Here is a 14,727-nt window from a genome sequence, read left to right as displayed (position 1 = left end):
GTGAGGGGAGTGGACACATTATACACAGGGGTGGGATACAGGCAGGACAGAGTGAGGGGAGGGGACACATATACACAGGGGTGGGATACAGGTAGGACGGTGTGAGGGGAGGGGACACATATACACAGGGGTGGGATACAGGCTGGACGGTGTGAGGGGAGGGGACACATTACACACAGGGGTGGGATACAGGCAGGAAAGTGTGAGGGGAGGGGACACATTACACACAGGGGTGGGATACAGGCAGGACAGTGTGAGGGGAGGGGACACATTACACACAGGGGTGGGATACAGGCAGGACGGTGTGAGGGGAGGGGACACATTACACACAGGGGTGGGATACAGGCTGGACGGTGTGAGGGGAGGGGACACATTACACACAGGGGTGGGATACAGGCAGGACAGTGTGAGGGGAGGTGACACATTACACACAGGGGTGGGATACAGGCAGGACGGTGTGAGGGGAGAGGACACATTACACACAGGGGTGGGATACAGGCTGGACGGTGTGAGGGGAGGGGACACATTACACACAGGGGTGGGATACAGGCAGGAAAGTGTGAGGGGAGGGGACACATTACACACAGGGGTGGGATACAGGCAGGACAGTGTGAGGGGAGGGGACACATTATACACAGGGGTGGGATACAGGCAGGACGGTGTGAGGGGAGGGGACACATTACACACAGGGGTGGGATACAGGCTGGACGGTGTGAGGGGAGGGGACACATTACACACAGGGGTGGGATACAGGCAGGACGGTGTGAGGGGAGGGGACACATTACACACAGGGGTGGGATACAGGCAGGACGGTGTGAGGGGAGGGGACACATTATACACAGGGGTGGGATACAGGCAGGACGGTGTGAGGGGAGGGATACAGGCTGGACGGTGTGAGGGGAGGGATACAGGCTGGACGGTGTCTCGGCAGCTGTGCCACTGGAGCAGCCGCAGGAGGTGGCAGGGATACAGGAGAGCGGCGGCCGCGCAGTCCCGCGTCGTTTGTCGTGCACCCGCTTTCAGAGGACGCGCTTTCTCTGCCCATCTGCCGGGATCCCCGCTCTCCTCCTCTCTGAGCCGGGCCATACACGGTTGCAGCATCCGGTGAGGGGCAGCCGCGCAGCCTGAGGACGCCGCACACCTCCGGGTCATGGAGCAGGGGGGCCGCTGGCCAAACACCTGAGCGGCTGTGTGCAGCTGAGGCCGGGAGCAGAGCGGGGCCTCTGCGTTACATGGAGGGAGAGCCCCGGCGCGGGGGAGGAGGACCGGGAGCCCACGTCCATCACTGAGGGATCAGCTGTCCGCACCGCCATGCATCTGCACCAGGTGCTCACCGGAGCCGTGAACCCCGGGGATAACTGCTACTCTGTGGGCAGTGTCAGTGACGTCCCCTTCACGGTAAGGGATTCCGCCCGCCCGCCCGCCCTTCGCCTGGGATTCCCCGGAGCCGGGCTCCCCTATAATCCGCAGCAATGAATGGGGGCGGCGGCAGGCCCGGGGTCTGGATGTGCTCAGTCATGAGGAGGGGGAGGGCAGACATGATCGGATCTGCAGTGCTGACGAGCTGTGGGCACAGGCATGGAGCCCACACACCACCAGTGCCTGCAGGGGACCATCACATGTGCAGCCTTCTGTACCAGGGTGGTCTGTGTGACCATAAGTATGTAATCTGATGGCCGCACTGCCACAAGCCTCAGCTGCCTTTCTGCCTCAGATGTGCCAGGGTTTATGTGGCTGCCCTTATCTTCCCTGGCAATAACAGCTGACCACATGGGTTAGAGAAATCCCACCTTAGTTTTCTATTCCGGCTCATCTTCTAGAGACCCCACCACCAGTGGAGTTAGAGCCCTGTAAAGGGATTTACCCATCTCATAAAGTGGCGACTTATTGCTGCTATATGCCATCGTTATTGATGGTGGAGACCCTGGTGTATTGCTATGTTCGTTGTACTTTTTTATTTTTTACTTCATGGTGACTCTCGTCCATCCTGTGGTGCAAGGATCTGCAGCGAGGGCTCATTCTATTAAGTTGCAGTTCCCCTTATAGCCAGGTGGCAGAGGGGCGCCAATGTGCAGGCAAAAATTAGAAGGGGACACATTGCTTATACCAGCTCAGTTACCTCCTCGTCAGATCAGGAATCCCAGAGGCGACCCCCTACCAGCCATGAAGCGCTACCACGCTGTATGTATCTTACAGACGTGCCCTCACTTTATGAGATGGGGAAAATTACTATAATTGGAAAGATGATCACTTGCTGTCTGGATCAGGGATCTGCCTCCATAACTAACTGGGCATTTTTGGTGTATCGAGATGGCACCCGAGAGTATGGACCAGCAGGGCTGTGCTTGAAATTGTGACATTATAGTAGCAGGGACGTAAATAATAATAATAATCTTTATTTATATAGCTTTGAGTGCCAAGTTTATCTATCCATATTCTACGGGGTGGACACCCTACTTGAGCACCACCATTCTCCATACCTATTGAGTGCCGTGTTTTTCTAACTTTATTTATATAGCGTTACTTTAGCAAAACAAAAGTCCAAACGTAACGTTCTAGACACCTGTTGCTGTTTTGTTTATTTATATAGCGCCAACATATTCTGCAGCGCTTTACAGTTTAACCGTTTCAAACACAACAGTCATAAGTAACAACGTTAACAATAATATAATGATTAAAGCAAAATAAGACGACCCTGCTCGTGAGAACTTACAATCTACAATGAGGTGGGGGAGATACAAAGTACAGGTGTGTATTTACAATGATGTATTTACAATGATGGTCCAGCCATTGTAGATACAAGCGGTTTTTATTTGCACTCCATTATGGAAATACAGGGCATCGAAATTACTGGCTCCAAATCCGTTGAAATTTCTTACAATTCAACTGGGATTGTCACTTCTTTGCGCTCTGTGGGCGTGGACTTCCATCCCTCTATGACGCTGTCCAATCACAAAGAGGCATCAGCATAGGGAGGAAAAAAGGAGACACCAACAGTTCTGACCGTGATGAAATGCCCATAGAGCAGGTGTGAACTGTAACGGCACAAGAATGTCTGTCTCACCTGACCACGCCGATAGTAATGCTTAGCTGTAGCAGGTCTGCCATCTCTTGCCATGCTAGTCCGATACTGCAGGCCACCTCCTCTCCCTTTACTAACAGGAACTGCTGGGTCGGAGGTGTTGTCACACTGGCAGGGATCTGACTTTCCCTATGGCGTTCCATCTTGGTCAGAATTGTGGGCGTCTACTTCCCCCCATGATGCTTATTGTGATTGGACAGTGTTATTGTGGAATGGAGGTCCACACCCACAGCGCTGAGTGATATGATGAGAGAATTAGCATAATTGGTGCTAGTAATTTTGGTTCCCTGTATCTCCACAATGGAGAGGAGAAAAAACATTTTAATGACATTCCTGCTACAGTGTGTAAGAATAGACCGTTTATAAGGTCACAATTTGTGAAAAGTCCTCTTTAAGCAGTCTGAGATGGGTGATCAATTATACTCTATCCATGGGAAAGTAATGGTTGTTGGGAGTCCATCCACAAGGAACCTCGGTGATCCCGAGAACGGGGCAGTGCAGAGCCGGTCTTGAATGTGGTTGAGGTTCCCATGTTTGACCTTTAGTGCCATTCATTGTCTATAGAGCTGCTGGAAATAAGACACCTCCATTACTAATCCTATAGTTACATGTTAAATAAAGACTCGGCCAGAATAAAATCATTTATTTTGTAAAAAAATTACACAGACTCCTTTAATATTCTAAATTAAACCATACTTACTGCAACACCCAATTCCCCGAAGCCCTCAATCTCCTGTAAGAAAAGTAAAATAAAAAAACAACAATATACCATACCTGTCTGTCTTTGTGTCCCTCGCTGTTATTAATGTCTGGGGGCTAAACAGTTTTCAACCTGGATGATGCCAATATGCGACCGTCCCGGCTGAAAACCACTGGTGAATGAGCTGCTGAGAGTGCAGCATCAGTCACCAGCGGTGACATCACGGCCGGTCTGAACTGAGGTGACCTCTGGACCGTGGGAAAAAGCCAGTGATAATGTCGCCGCTGGTGACTGATGCTGCACCAGTGGTTTTCAGCCGGGACGGTCACATCTTGGCACCTTCCAGGTTGAAAGCTATTTAGCCCCCAGACATGGATTACAGCGTGGGACACAACGACGGACAGGTATGGTATATTGTTGTTTTTTTATTTTACTTTCATTACAGGAGATCGAGGGTGTCAGGGAATTAGGTGTTGCAGTAAGTATCGTTTAATTTAGAATATTAATGGAGTCTGTGTAATTTTTTCAAATAAAGGATTTTATTCTGGCCGTCTCTTTATTTAACATAAAACAATAGGATTAGTAATAAATTGGTGTCTTATAGACACTGCTCCATTACTAAGGGTACCGTCACATTAAGCGACGCTGCAGCGATATAGACAACGATGCCGATCGCTGCAGCGCCGCTGTTTAGTTGTTGTGTGGTCGCTTTAGAGCTGTCACACAGACAGCTCTCCAGCGACCAACGATGCCGAAGTCCCCGGGTAACCAGGGTAAACATCGGGTTACTAAGCGCAGGGCCGCGCTTAGTAACCCGATGTTTGCCCTGGTCACCATTGTAAATGTAAAAAAAAAAAAAATACTACATACTTACATTCTGGTGTCTGTCGCGTCCCCCGGCGTCAGCTTCCCTGCACTGTGTAAGCGCCGGCCGTAAAGCAGAGCGGTGACGTCACCGCTGTGCTCTGCTCTACGGCCGGCGCTGACACAGTGCAGGGAAGCTGACGCCGGGGGACGCGACAGACACCGGAATGTAAGTATGTAGTGTTTTTTTTTTTTTTTTTTTCTTACATTTACAATGGTAACCAGGGTAAATATCGGGTTACTAAGCGCGGCCCTGCGCTTAGTAACCCGATGTTTACCCTGGTTACAAGTGAACACCGCTGGATCGGCGTCACACACGCCGATTCAGCGATGTCAGCGGGTGATCCAGCGACGAAATAAAGTTCCGGACTTTCAGCTCCGACCAGCGATGTCACAGCAGGATCCTGATCGCTGCTGCCTGTCAAACACAACGATATCACTATCCAGGACGCTGCAACGTGACAGATCGCTATCGTTATCGTTCTAAAGTTGCTCAGTGTGAAGGTACCGTAAGCTGTGGACTTGATGTCACCTGACATTACAGCACCATGAAATTAATGGTGCTATATAAATAAATAATAATTACAGAGGTGACATCAACCCCTAAAATATGAAGCCCACTTGCCACTGCTACAGGGCAAGTGGGAAGAGCCACTAATAGATGCACCATTTCTGGGCAGCTGCGAGCTGCTGTTTTTAGGCTGGGGGGTGGGGGGGGTTATATCAAAGTCCCTTTACCAGCCTGAGAATAGCAGCCCCCAGCTATCTAAAAATAAATATATAAATGGAGGGCACCGCAAAAATACAACAAAGATTGGAAGGTTCACTGTGGGCTTGTGATTAAACATGAAGAAAGAGCAAGAAAAAGATCATGCCCACATAGACAGGAACACCTCCATATATAATCCAGTATCAAAAATAGTTTTTATTATTAAATTGGCAAAAAACTCAAGACTGCACATAAGTACACACACAAAACAACACAAAAACCATTAAAAACACTTAAAAAATGCAAACATGCAAGAAAACATGCCTATATATATATATGTCATATCCTAGAATGAGGAAAATGACAGCCCACAAAACATGTGCTTCCCACAATAATGTTATCACAAGAATCTGACTGCACAAGCGAAGATAATGCAAGGCTAAATCACCACTCCATGAAATGGGTGTAAAGATGTTAATATTGCAATACCATACATCCCTATAATAAGGCACATAATATGCGTGCAGGGTACTTCAATAATATAGAAACTTTAGTCATATGGCAAAAAGAAAAAATGTGACTGATGAAAAAAGGCGTACAACAAAAATGGTGATGAATGAGACAGTAGAAAAAATATGACATGATATCTTTTCCCTGAGGAAGCCGCTACTCAGGCGGCAATACGCGTGGGAGCCTATCCCACATTCTGCTTCCCCACTTCACAAGATTTTTCTCTATGGCTTTGGACTGTGGGTATGACAAGTTTTTTTTTTTTTTTTTTTTCCCCCCATGGGATTGAGGTTTTGGGCTCTTGCATTGTCTAGTTCCCCCTCTCCCTCCCCCTCCCGCAGGTCCTATGCGTACTATTACTGAGACACTTCATATATTAACCCCTTCCCGACCTTTGACGCCACGTAGGCGTCATGAAAGTCGGTGCCAATCCGACCCATGACGCCTATGCGGCGTCATGGAAAGATCGCGTCCCTGCAGATCGGGTGAAAGGGTTAACTCCCATTTCACCCGATCTGCAGGGACAGGGGGAGTGGTAGTTTAGCCCAGGGGGGGTGGCTTCACCCCCTCGTGGCTACGATCGCTCTGATTGGCTGTTGAAAGTGAAACTGCCAATCAGAGCGATTTGTAATATTTCACCCATTATAACGGGTGAAATATTACAATCCAGCCATGGCCGATGCTGAAATATCATCGGCCATGGCTGGAAATACTAGTGTGCCCCCACCCCACCCCTCCGATCGCCCCCCCACCCCCCCGATCTGGCCGGTACACTGCTCCGGCTCCCCTCCGCCCTGTGCTCCGCTCCCCCCCGTGCTCGTGTCCGCTCCCCCCGTGCTCCAATCACCCCCCCGTGCTCCAATCACCCCCCCTGCACTCCGATCCACCCCCCCCGTGCTCCGTTCCACCCCCCCGTGCTCCATTCCAGCCCCCCCGTGCTCCGTTCCACGCCCCCCGCGCTCCGTTCCACCCCTCCCGCGCTCCGATTCCCCCCCCCCGTGCTCCGATCCCCCCCCCCCGTGCTCCGATCCCCCCCCCGTGGTCCCCCCCCACCCTATCATACTTACCGATCCAGCCGTGGTCCCGTCCGTCTTCTCCCGGGCGCCGCCATCTTCCAAAATGGCGGGCGCATGTGCAGTGCGCCCGCCGAATCTGCCGGCCGGCAGATTCGTTCCAAAGTGCATTTTGATCACTGAGATATAATCTATCTCAGTGATCAAAATAAAAAAAATAATAAATGACCCCCCCCCTTTGTCACCCCCATAGGTAGGGACAATAAAAAAATAAAGAAATTTTTTTTTTTCCACTAATGTTAGAATAGGGTTAGGGTTAGGGGTAGGGTTAGGGGTAGGGTTAGGGTTAGGGGTAGGGGTAGGGTTAGGGGTAGGGGTAGGGTTAGGGGTAGGGTTAGGGTTAGGGCTAGGGTTAGGGGTAGGGTTAGGGGTAGGGTTAGGGTTAGGAATGTGCACACGTATTCTGGTCCTCTGCGGATTTTTCCGCTGCGGATTTGATAAATCCGCAGTGCTAAACCGCTGCGGATTTATGGCGGATTTACCGCGTTTTTTTCTGCGCATTTCACTGCGGTTTTACAATTGCGATTTTCTATTGGAGCAGTTGTAAAACCGCTGCGGAATCCGCACAAAGAAGTGACATGCTGCGGAATGTAAACCGCTGCGTTTCCGTGCAGTTTTTCCGCAGCATGTGTACAGCGATTTTTGTTTCCCATAGGTTTACATTGAACTGTACACTCATGGGAAACTGCTGCGGATCCGCAGCGTTTTCCGCAGCGTGTGCACATACCTTTAGAATTAGGCTATGTGCACACGGTGCGGATTTGGCTGCGGATTCGCAGCAGTGTTCCATCAGGTTTACAGTACCATGTAAACATATGAAAAACCAAATCCGCTGTGCCCGTGATGCGGAAAATACCGCGCGGGAACGCTGCGTTGTATTTTCCGCAGCATGTGAATTCTTTGTGCGGATTCCGCAGCGTTTTACACCTGTTCCTCAATAGGAATCCGCAGGTGAAATCCGCACAAAAAACACTGGAAATCCGCGGAAAATCCGCAGGTAAAACACAGTGCCTTTTACCCGCGGATTTTTCAAAAATGGTGCGGAAATATCTCACACGAATCCGCAACGTGGGCACATAGCCTTAGGGTTAGGGTTGGAATTAGTGTTGTGGTTAGGGGTGTGTTGGGGTTAGGGTTGTGATTAGGATTATGGCTACAGTTGGGATTAGGGTTAGGGGTGTGTTGGGGTTAGTGTTGGAGTTAGAATTGAGGGGTTACCACTGTTTAGGCACATCAGGGGTCTCCAAACGCAACATGGCGCCACCATTGATTCCAGCCAATCTCGTATTCAAAAAGTCAAATGGTGCTCCCTCACTTCCGAGCCCTGACGTGTGCCCAAACAGTGGTTTACCCCCACATATGGGGTACCAGCATACTCAGGACAAACTGCGCAACAATTACTGGGGTCCAATTTCTCCTGTTACCCTTGTGAATCTAAAAAAATGCTTGCTAAAACATAATTTTTGAGGAAAGAAAAATGATTTTTTATTTTCACGGATCTGTGTTGTAAACGTCTGTGAAGCACTTGGGGGTTCAAAGTGCTCACCACATATCTAGATAAGTTCCTTGGGGGGTCTAGTTTCTAAAATGGGGTCACTTGTGGGGGGTTTCTACTGTTTAGGCACACCAGGGGCTCTGCAAACGCAACGTGACACCCGCAGACCATTCCATCAAAGTCTGCATTTCAAAAGTCACTACTTCCCTTCTGAGCCCCGACGTGTGCCCAAACAGTGGTTTACCCCCACATATGGGGTATCAGCGTACTCAGGAGAAACTGGACAACAACTTTTGGGGTCCAATTTCTCCTGTAACCCTTGGGAAAATAAAAAATTCTGGGCTAAATAATTATTTTTGAGGAAAGAAAACGTATTTATTATTTTCACGGCTCTGCATTATAAACTTCTATGAAGCACTTGGGGGTTCAAAGTGCTCACCACACATCTAGATAAGTTCCTTTCAGGGTCTAGTTTCCAAAATGGGGTCACTTGTGGGGGGTTTGTACTGTTTAGGCACATCAGGGGCTCTGCAAACGCAACGTGACGCCCGCAGAGCATTCCATCAAAGTCTGCATTTCAAAAGTCACTACTTCCCTTCTGAGCCCCGACGTGTGCCCAAACAGTGGTTTACCCCCACATATGGGGTATCAGCGTACTCAGGAGAAACTGGACAACAACTTTTGGGGTCCAATTTCTCCTGTAACCCTTGGGAAAATAAAAAATTCTGGGCTAAATAATTATTTTTGAGGAAAGAAAACGTATTTATTATTTTCACGGCTCTGCATTATAAACTTCTATGAAGCACTTGGGGGTTCAAAGTGCTCACCACACATCTAGATAAGTTCCTTTCAGGGTCTAGTTTCCAAAATGGGGTCACTTGTGGGGGGTTTCTACTGTTTAGGCACATCAGGGGCTCTGCAAACGCAACGTGACGCCCGCAGAGCATTCCATCAAAGTCTGCATTTCAAAACGTCACTACTTCAATTCCAAGCCCCGGCATGTGCCCAAACAGTAGTTTACCCCCACATATGGGGTATCACCGTACTCAGGAGAAACTGGACAACAAATATTGGGGTCAAATTTCTCCTGTTACCCTTGGGAAAAATAAAAAACTCTGGGCTAAATAATTATTTTTGAGGAAAGAAAACGTATTTATTATTTTCACGGCTCTGCATTATAAACTTCTATGAAGCACTTGGGGGTTCAAAGTGCTCACCACACATCTAGATAAGTTCCTTTGGGGGTCTAGTTTCCAAAATGGGGTCACTTGTGGGGGGTTTCTACTGTTAAGCCACATCAGGGGCTCTGCAAACGCAACGTGACGCCCACAGAGCATTCCATCAAAGTCTGCATTTCAAAACGTCACTACTTCACTTCCGAGCCCCAGCATGTGCCCAAACAGTGATTTACCCCCACATATGGGGTATCAGCGTACTCAGGAGAAACTGGACAACAACTTTTGGGGTCAAATTTCTCCTGTTACCCTTGGGAAAATAAAAAATTGCAGGCTAAAAGATCATTTTTGAGAAAATAATTTTTTTTTTTTTCATGGCTCTGCGTTATAAACTTCTGTGAAGCACTTGGGGGTTCAAAGTCCTCACCACACATCTAGATTAGTTCCTTTGGGGGTCTAGTTTCTAAAATGGTGTCATTTCTGGGGGATCTCCAATGTTTAGGCACACAGGGGCTCTCCAAACGTGACATGGTGTCCGCTAATGATTGGAGCTAATTTTCCATTTAAAAAGCCAAATGGCGTGCCATCCCTTCCGAGCCCTGCCGTGCGCCCAAACAGTGGTTTACCCCCACATATGGGGTATCAGCGTACTCAGGACAAACTGGACAACAATATTTGGGGTCCAATTTCTCCTATTATCCTTGGCAAAATAGGAAATTCCAGGCTAAAAAATCATTTTTGAGGAAAGAAAAATTATTTTTTATTTTCATGGCTCTGCGTTATAAACTTCTGTGAAGCACCTGGGGGTTTAAAGTGCTCAATATGCATCTAGATAAGTTCCTTGGGGGGTCTAGTTTCCAAAATGGGGTCACTTGTGCGGGAGCTCCAATGTTTAGGCACACAGGGGCTCTCCAAACGCGACATGGTGTCCGCTAACAATTGGAGCTAATTTTCCATTCAAAAAGTCAAATGGCGCGCCTTCTCTTCCGAGCCCTGCCGAGTGCCCAAACAGTGGTTTACCCCCACATATGAGGTATCGGCGTACTCGGGAGAAATTGCCCAACAAATTTTATGATCCATTTTATCCTACTGCCCATGTGAAAATGAAAAAATTGAGGCGAAAAGAATTTTTTTGTGAAAAAAAAGTACTTTTTCATTTTTACAGATCAATTTGTGAAGCACCTGAGGGTTTAAAGTGCTCACTAGGCATCTAAATTAGTTCCTTGGGGGGTCTAGTTTCCAAAATGGGGTCACTTGTGGGGGAGCGCCAATGTTTAGGCACACAGGAGCTATCCAAACGCGACATGGTGTCCGCTAACGATGGAAATAATTTTTCATTCAAAAAGTCAAATGGCGCTCCTTCCCTTCCGAGCCTTACCATGTGCCCAAACAGTGGTTTACCTCCACATGTGAGGTATTGGTGTACTCAGGAGAAATTGCCCAACACATTTTAGGATCCATTTTATCCTGTTGCCCATGTGAAAATGAAAAAATTGAGGCTAAAAGAATTTTTTTGTGAAAAAAAAGTACTTTTTCATTTTTACGGATCAATTTGTGAAGCACCTGGGGGTTCAAAGTGCTCACTATGCATCTAGATAAGTTCCTTGGGGCGTCTAGTTTCCAAAATGGGGTCACTTGTGGGGGAGCTCCAATTTTTAGGCACACGGGGGCTCTCCAAACGTGACATGGTGTCCGCTAAAGAGTGGAGCCAATTTTTGATTCAAAAAGTCAAATGGCGCTCCTTCCCTTCCAAGCCCTGCCGTGCGCCAAAACAGTGGTTTACCCCCACATATGAGGTATCAGCGTACTCAGGACAAATTGGACAACAACTTTCGTGGTTCAGTTTCTCCTTTTACCATTGGGAAAATAAAAAAATTGTTGCTAAAAGATAATTTTTGTGACTAAAAAGTTAAATGTTCATTTTTTCCTTCCATGTTGCTTCTGCTGCTGTGAAGCACCTGAAGGGTTAATAAACTTCTTGAATGTGGTTTTGAGTACCTTGAGGGGTGCAGTTTTTAGAATGGTGTCACTTTTGGGTATTTTCAGCCATATAGACCCCTCAAACTGACTTCAAATGTGAGGTGGTCCCTAAAAAAAATGGTTTTGTAAATTTCGTTGTAAAAATGACAAATCGCTGGTCGAATTTTAACCCTTATAACTTCCTAACAAAAAAAAATTTTGTTTCCAAAATTGTGCTGATGTAAAGTAAACATGTGGGAAATGTTATTTATTAACTATTTTGTGTCACATATCTCTCTGGTTTAACAGAATAAAAATTCAAAATGTGAAAATTGCGAAATTTTCAAAATTTTCGCCAAATTTCCGTGTTTATCACAAATAAATGCAGAATTTATTGACCTAAATTTACCACTAACATGAAGCCCAATATGTCACGAAAAAACAATCTCAGAACCGCTAGGATCCGTTGAAGCGTTCCTGAGTTATTACCTCATAAAGGGACACTGGTCAGAATTGCAAAAAACGGCAAGGTCTTTAAGGTCAAAATAGGCTGGGTCTTGAAGGGGTTAACATCTCTTATGCTTTTCTATTTTTTCTACTGTCTCATTCATCGCCATTTTTGTTGTACGCCTTTTTTCATCAGTCACATTTTTTCTTTTTGCCATATGACTAAAGTTTCTATATTATTGAAGTACCCTGCACGCATATTATGTGCCTTATTATAGGGATGTATGGTATTGCAATATTAACATCTTTACACCCATTTCATGGAGTGGTGATTTAGCCTTGCATTATCTTCGCTTGTGCAGTCAGATTCTTGTGATAACATTATTGTGGGAAGCACATGTTTTGTGGGCTGTCATTTTCCTCATTCTAGGATATGACATATATATATATAGGCATGTTTTCTTGCATGTTTGCATTTTTTAAGTGTTTTTAATGGTTTTTGTGTTGTTGTTTTGTGTGTGTACTTATGTGCAGTCTTGAGTTTTTTGCCAATTTAATAATAAAAACTATTTTTGATACTGGATTATATATGGAGGTGTTCCTGTCTATGTGGGCATGATCTTTTTCTAGCCCCCAGCTATCTGCTTTAGCAAGGCTGGTTGTCAAAAATGGGGGGGACCCCACGCCTTTTTTTAAAATTATTTAACTAATTAAAAAAAAAACAGCGTGGGGACCCTCTGTTCTTGATAACAAACCTTACAGAAGCTGACAGCTGAGGGTTGCAGCCCACAGCTGTGAGTTTTACCTGGTTGGTTCAAGAAAATAGGGGGAACCCACGTCAGGTTTTTGTTAATTTTAGTTAGATTGCTGGCAGCGGCTGTGGAATACCCCAATCATCTGCTACTGCTGTCACTGTTATTAGGGGCAGCAAGTGTCGGGTCATGGGGGTAACAGTCCCTAAAGCTACCTTCTGCTGTCATTGTTCAAACTTTAAGATAACTCTCATCATTCTCCTCTGCTCGCGCCGATCACCAGCAGAGCAGGGGAGAATGATGAGAGCCACCTCCACCACCAGCTGCCAGGGAACAGCGCTTACTGTAGCGCTTCTTCCCCAGTTGCTGTCTGTGTGGTACTGATGCGGCACACGGTTGCCACACGTGTGCCGCACATATTACACACACGGACACGGATATCTCCAGTACCATTTTTTCCAGTACTGGAAATATCAGGACGTGTGAAACCGGCCTAAAAGAGATTATCACCTTACAGTCAGGGAGACTGAAGAGTGATTTCCATCATCATAAACATATCACAGGAACTGTCTAGTCATCATAAGTAACTGTGATAGGAGTTTCTGTCTCCTTTTGTGGAGAACGTTAGTGAGATGGTGACTCCCTTCAGAGAGCGTAAGACTACTTTCACACTTGCGTCGGTACGGGGCCGTCGCCATGCGTCGGCCGACGTACCGATGCACGTTGTGAAAGAAATAAACAGCGGGGGCAGCGGATGCAGTTTTTCAACGCATCCGCTGCCCCATTGTAATGTCTGGGGAGGAAGGGGCGGAGTTTTGGACGCGCCTGCGCAGTCGAAAATATCAGACTCGACGCACAAAAAGTTACATGTAAGGTTTTTTGTGCCGAGGATCCGCCAAAACACGACACACCCGTCGCACGACGGATGCGACGTGTGGCCATACGTCGCAATGCGTCGCTAATGCAAGTCTATGGAGGGAAAACGCATCCTGCGGGCACATTTTCAGGATGCGGTTTTTCTCCAAAACAACGCATTGCGATGTACGTTACACAACGCAAGTGTGAAAGTAGCCTCATTCCCAAGGGGATCACCATGATACCACATAACCTGATCTCAAAGGGATCACTGCATTTTCATATATAAAGATATAAAGGAACAACTAACTTGGGTAAAAGTGATAGAATAGTGTTAGAACCCATTGGACTGCTACTTTAAAGGGAATCTGTCACCTCATTTTGGCCCTATAAACTGAGGCCACCAACAATAGGGGCTTATCTGCAACATTCTGTAATGCTGTAGATAAGCCCCCCGATGTAACCTGAAAGATAAGAAAAACAGGTTGGATTATTATTTTTATTATTATTTATTTATATAGCACCATTAATTCCATGGTGCTGTACATGAGAAAGGGGTTACCTACAGGGTTATAGATATCGTTTACAGTAAACAGGTTTACAGTGACAGACTGGTACAGAGGGGAGAGGACCCTGTCCTTGCGGACTTACATTCTATGGGTTATACTCACCCAGGGGCGGTCCGGGTCTGATGGGCGTCGCAGGTCCGTGTCCGGGGCCTCCCATCTTCATACAATGTCTTCCTCTTCTTTGCTTCTGTCTCGGCTCCTGCGCAGGCGTAATTCTCTGCCCTGTAGAGGGCAGAGAAAAGTACTGTAGTGCGCAGGTACCGGGAAAGGTTAGAGAGGCCCGGCGCCTGCGCACTTCAGTACGTTACGCTGTCCTCAACAGGGCAAATCAGAACGCCTGTGCAGGAGCCGCAACAGAAGCAAGGAGGATGACGACATCGTATGAAGATGGGATGCGCCGGACTGGACCTGCGACGCCCATCGGACCCAAACCGGGACCGCTCCTGGGTGAGTATAATCTAACTTATTTTCCTTATCTTTCAGGTTACATCGGGGCGGGGGTTGTTGCAGATAAGCCCCTGACGGCGGTGGCCGCAG

General features: G+C 47.3%; 1 protein-coding gene across 3 annotated transcripts in view; it reads left to right on the top strand.

Annotated features, from left to right (window-relative positions):
- Window positions 1-893: 893 nt before the first annotated feature.
- DMXL2 (Dmx like 2) overlaps window positions 894-14,727 on the top strand; it is a 199,236-nt gene continuing 185,402 nt past the window's right edge. For all 3 annotated transcript variants that reach the window (XM_069766009.1, XM_069766008.1, XM_069766010.1), the window contains exon 1: window positions 894-1,398. In XM_069766009.1, the coding sequence (XP_069622110.1) occupies window positions 1,312-1,398 (87 nt within the window). In that variant the 5' untranslated portion in view covers window positions 894-1,311. The remainder of the gene's footprint in view (window positions 1,399-14,727) is intronic.

Source organism: Ranitomeya imitator, chromosome 4 (assembly GCF_032444005.1).
Source record: "Ranitomeya imitator isolate aRanImi1 chromosome 4, aRanImi1.pri, whole genome shotgun sequence".
Taxonomy (NCBI): domain Eukaryota; kingdom Metazoa; phylum Chordata; class Amphibia; order Anura; family Dendrobatidae; genus Ranitomeya; species Ranitomeya imitator.
This window is presented reverse-complemented; position numbering and strand designations above follow the sequence as displayed.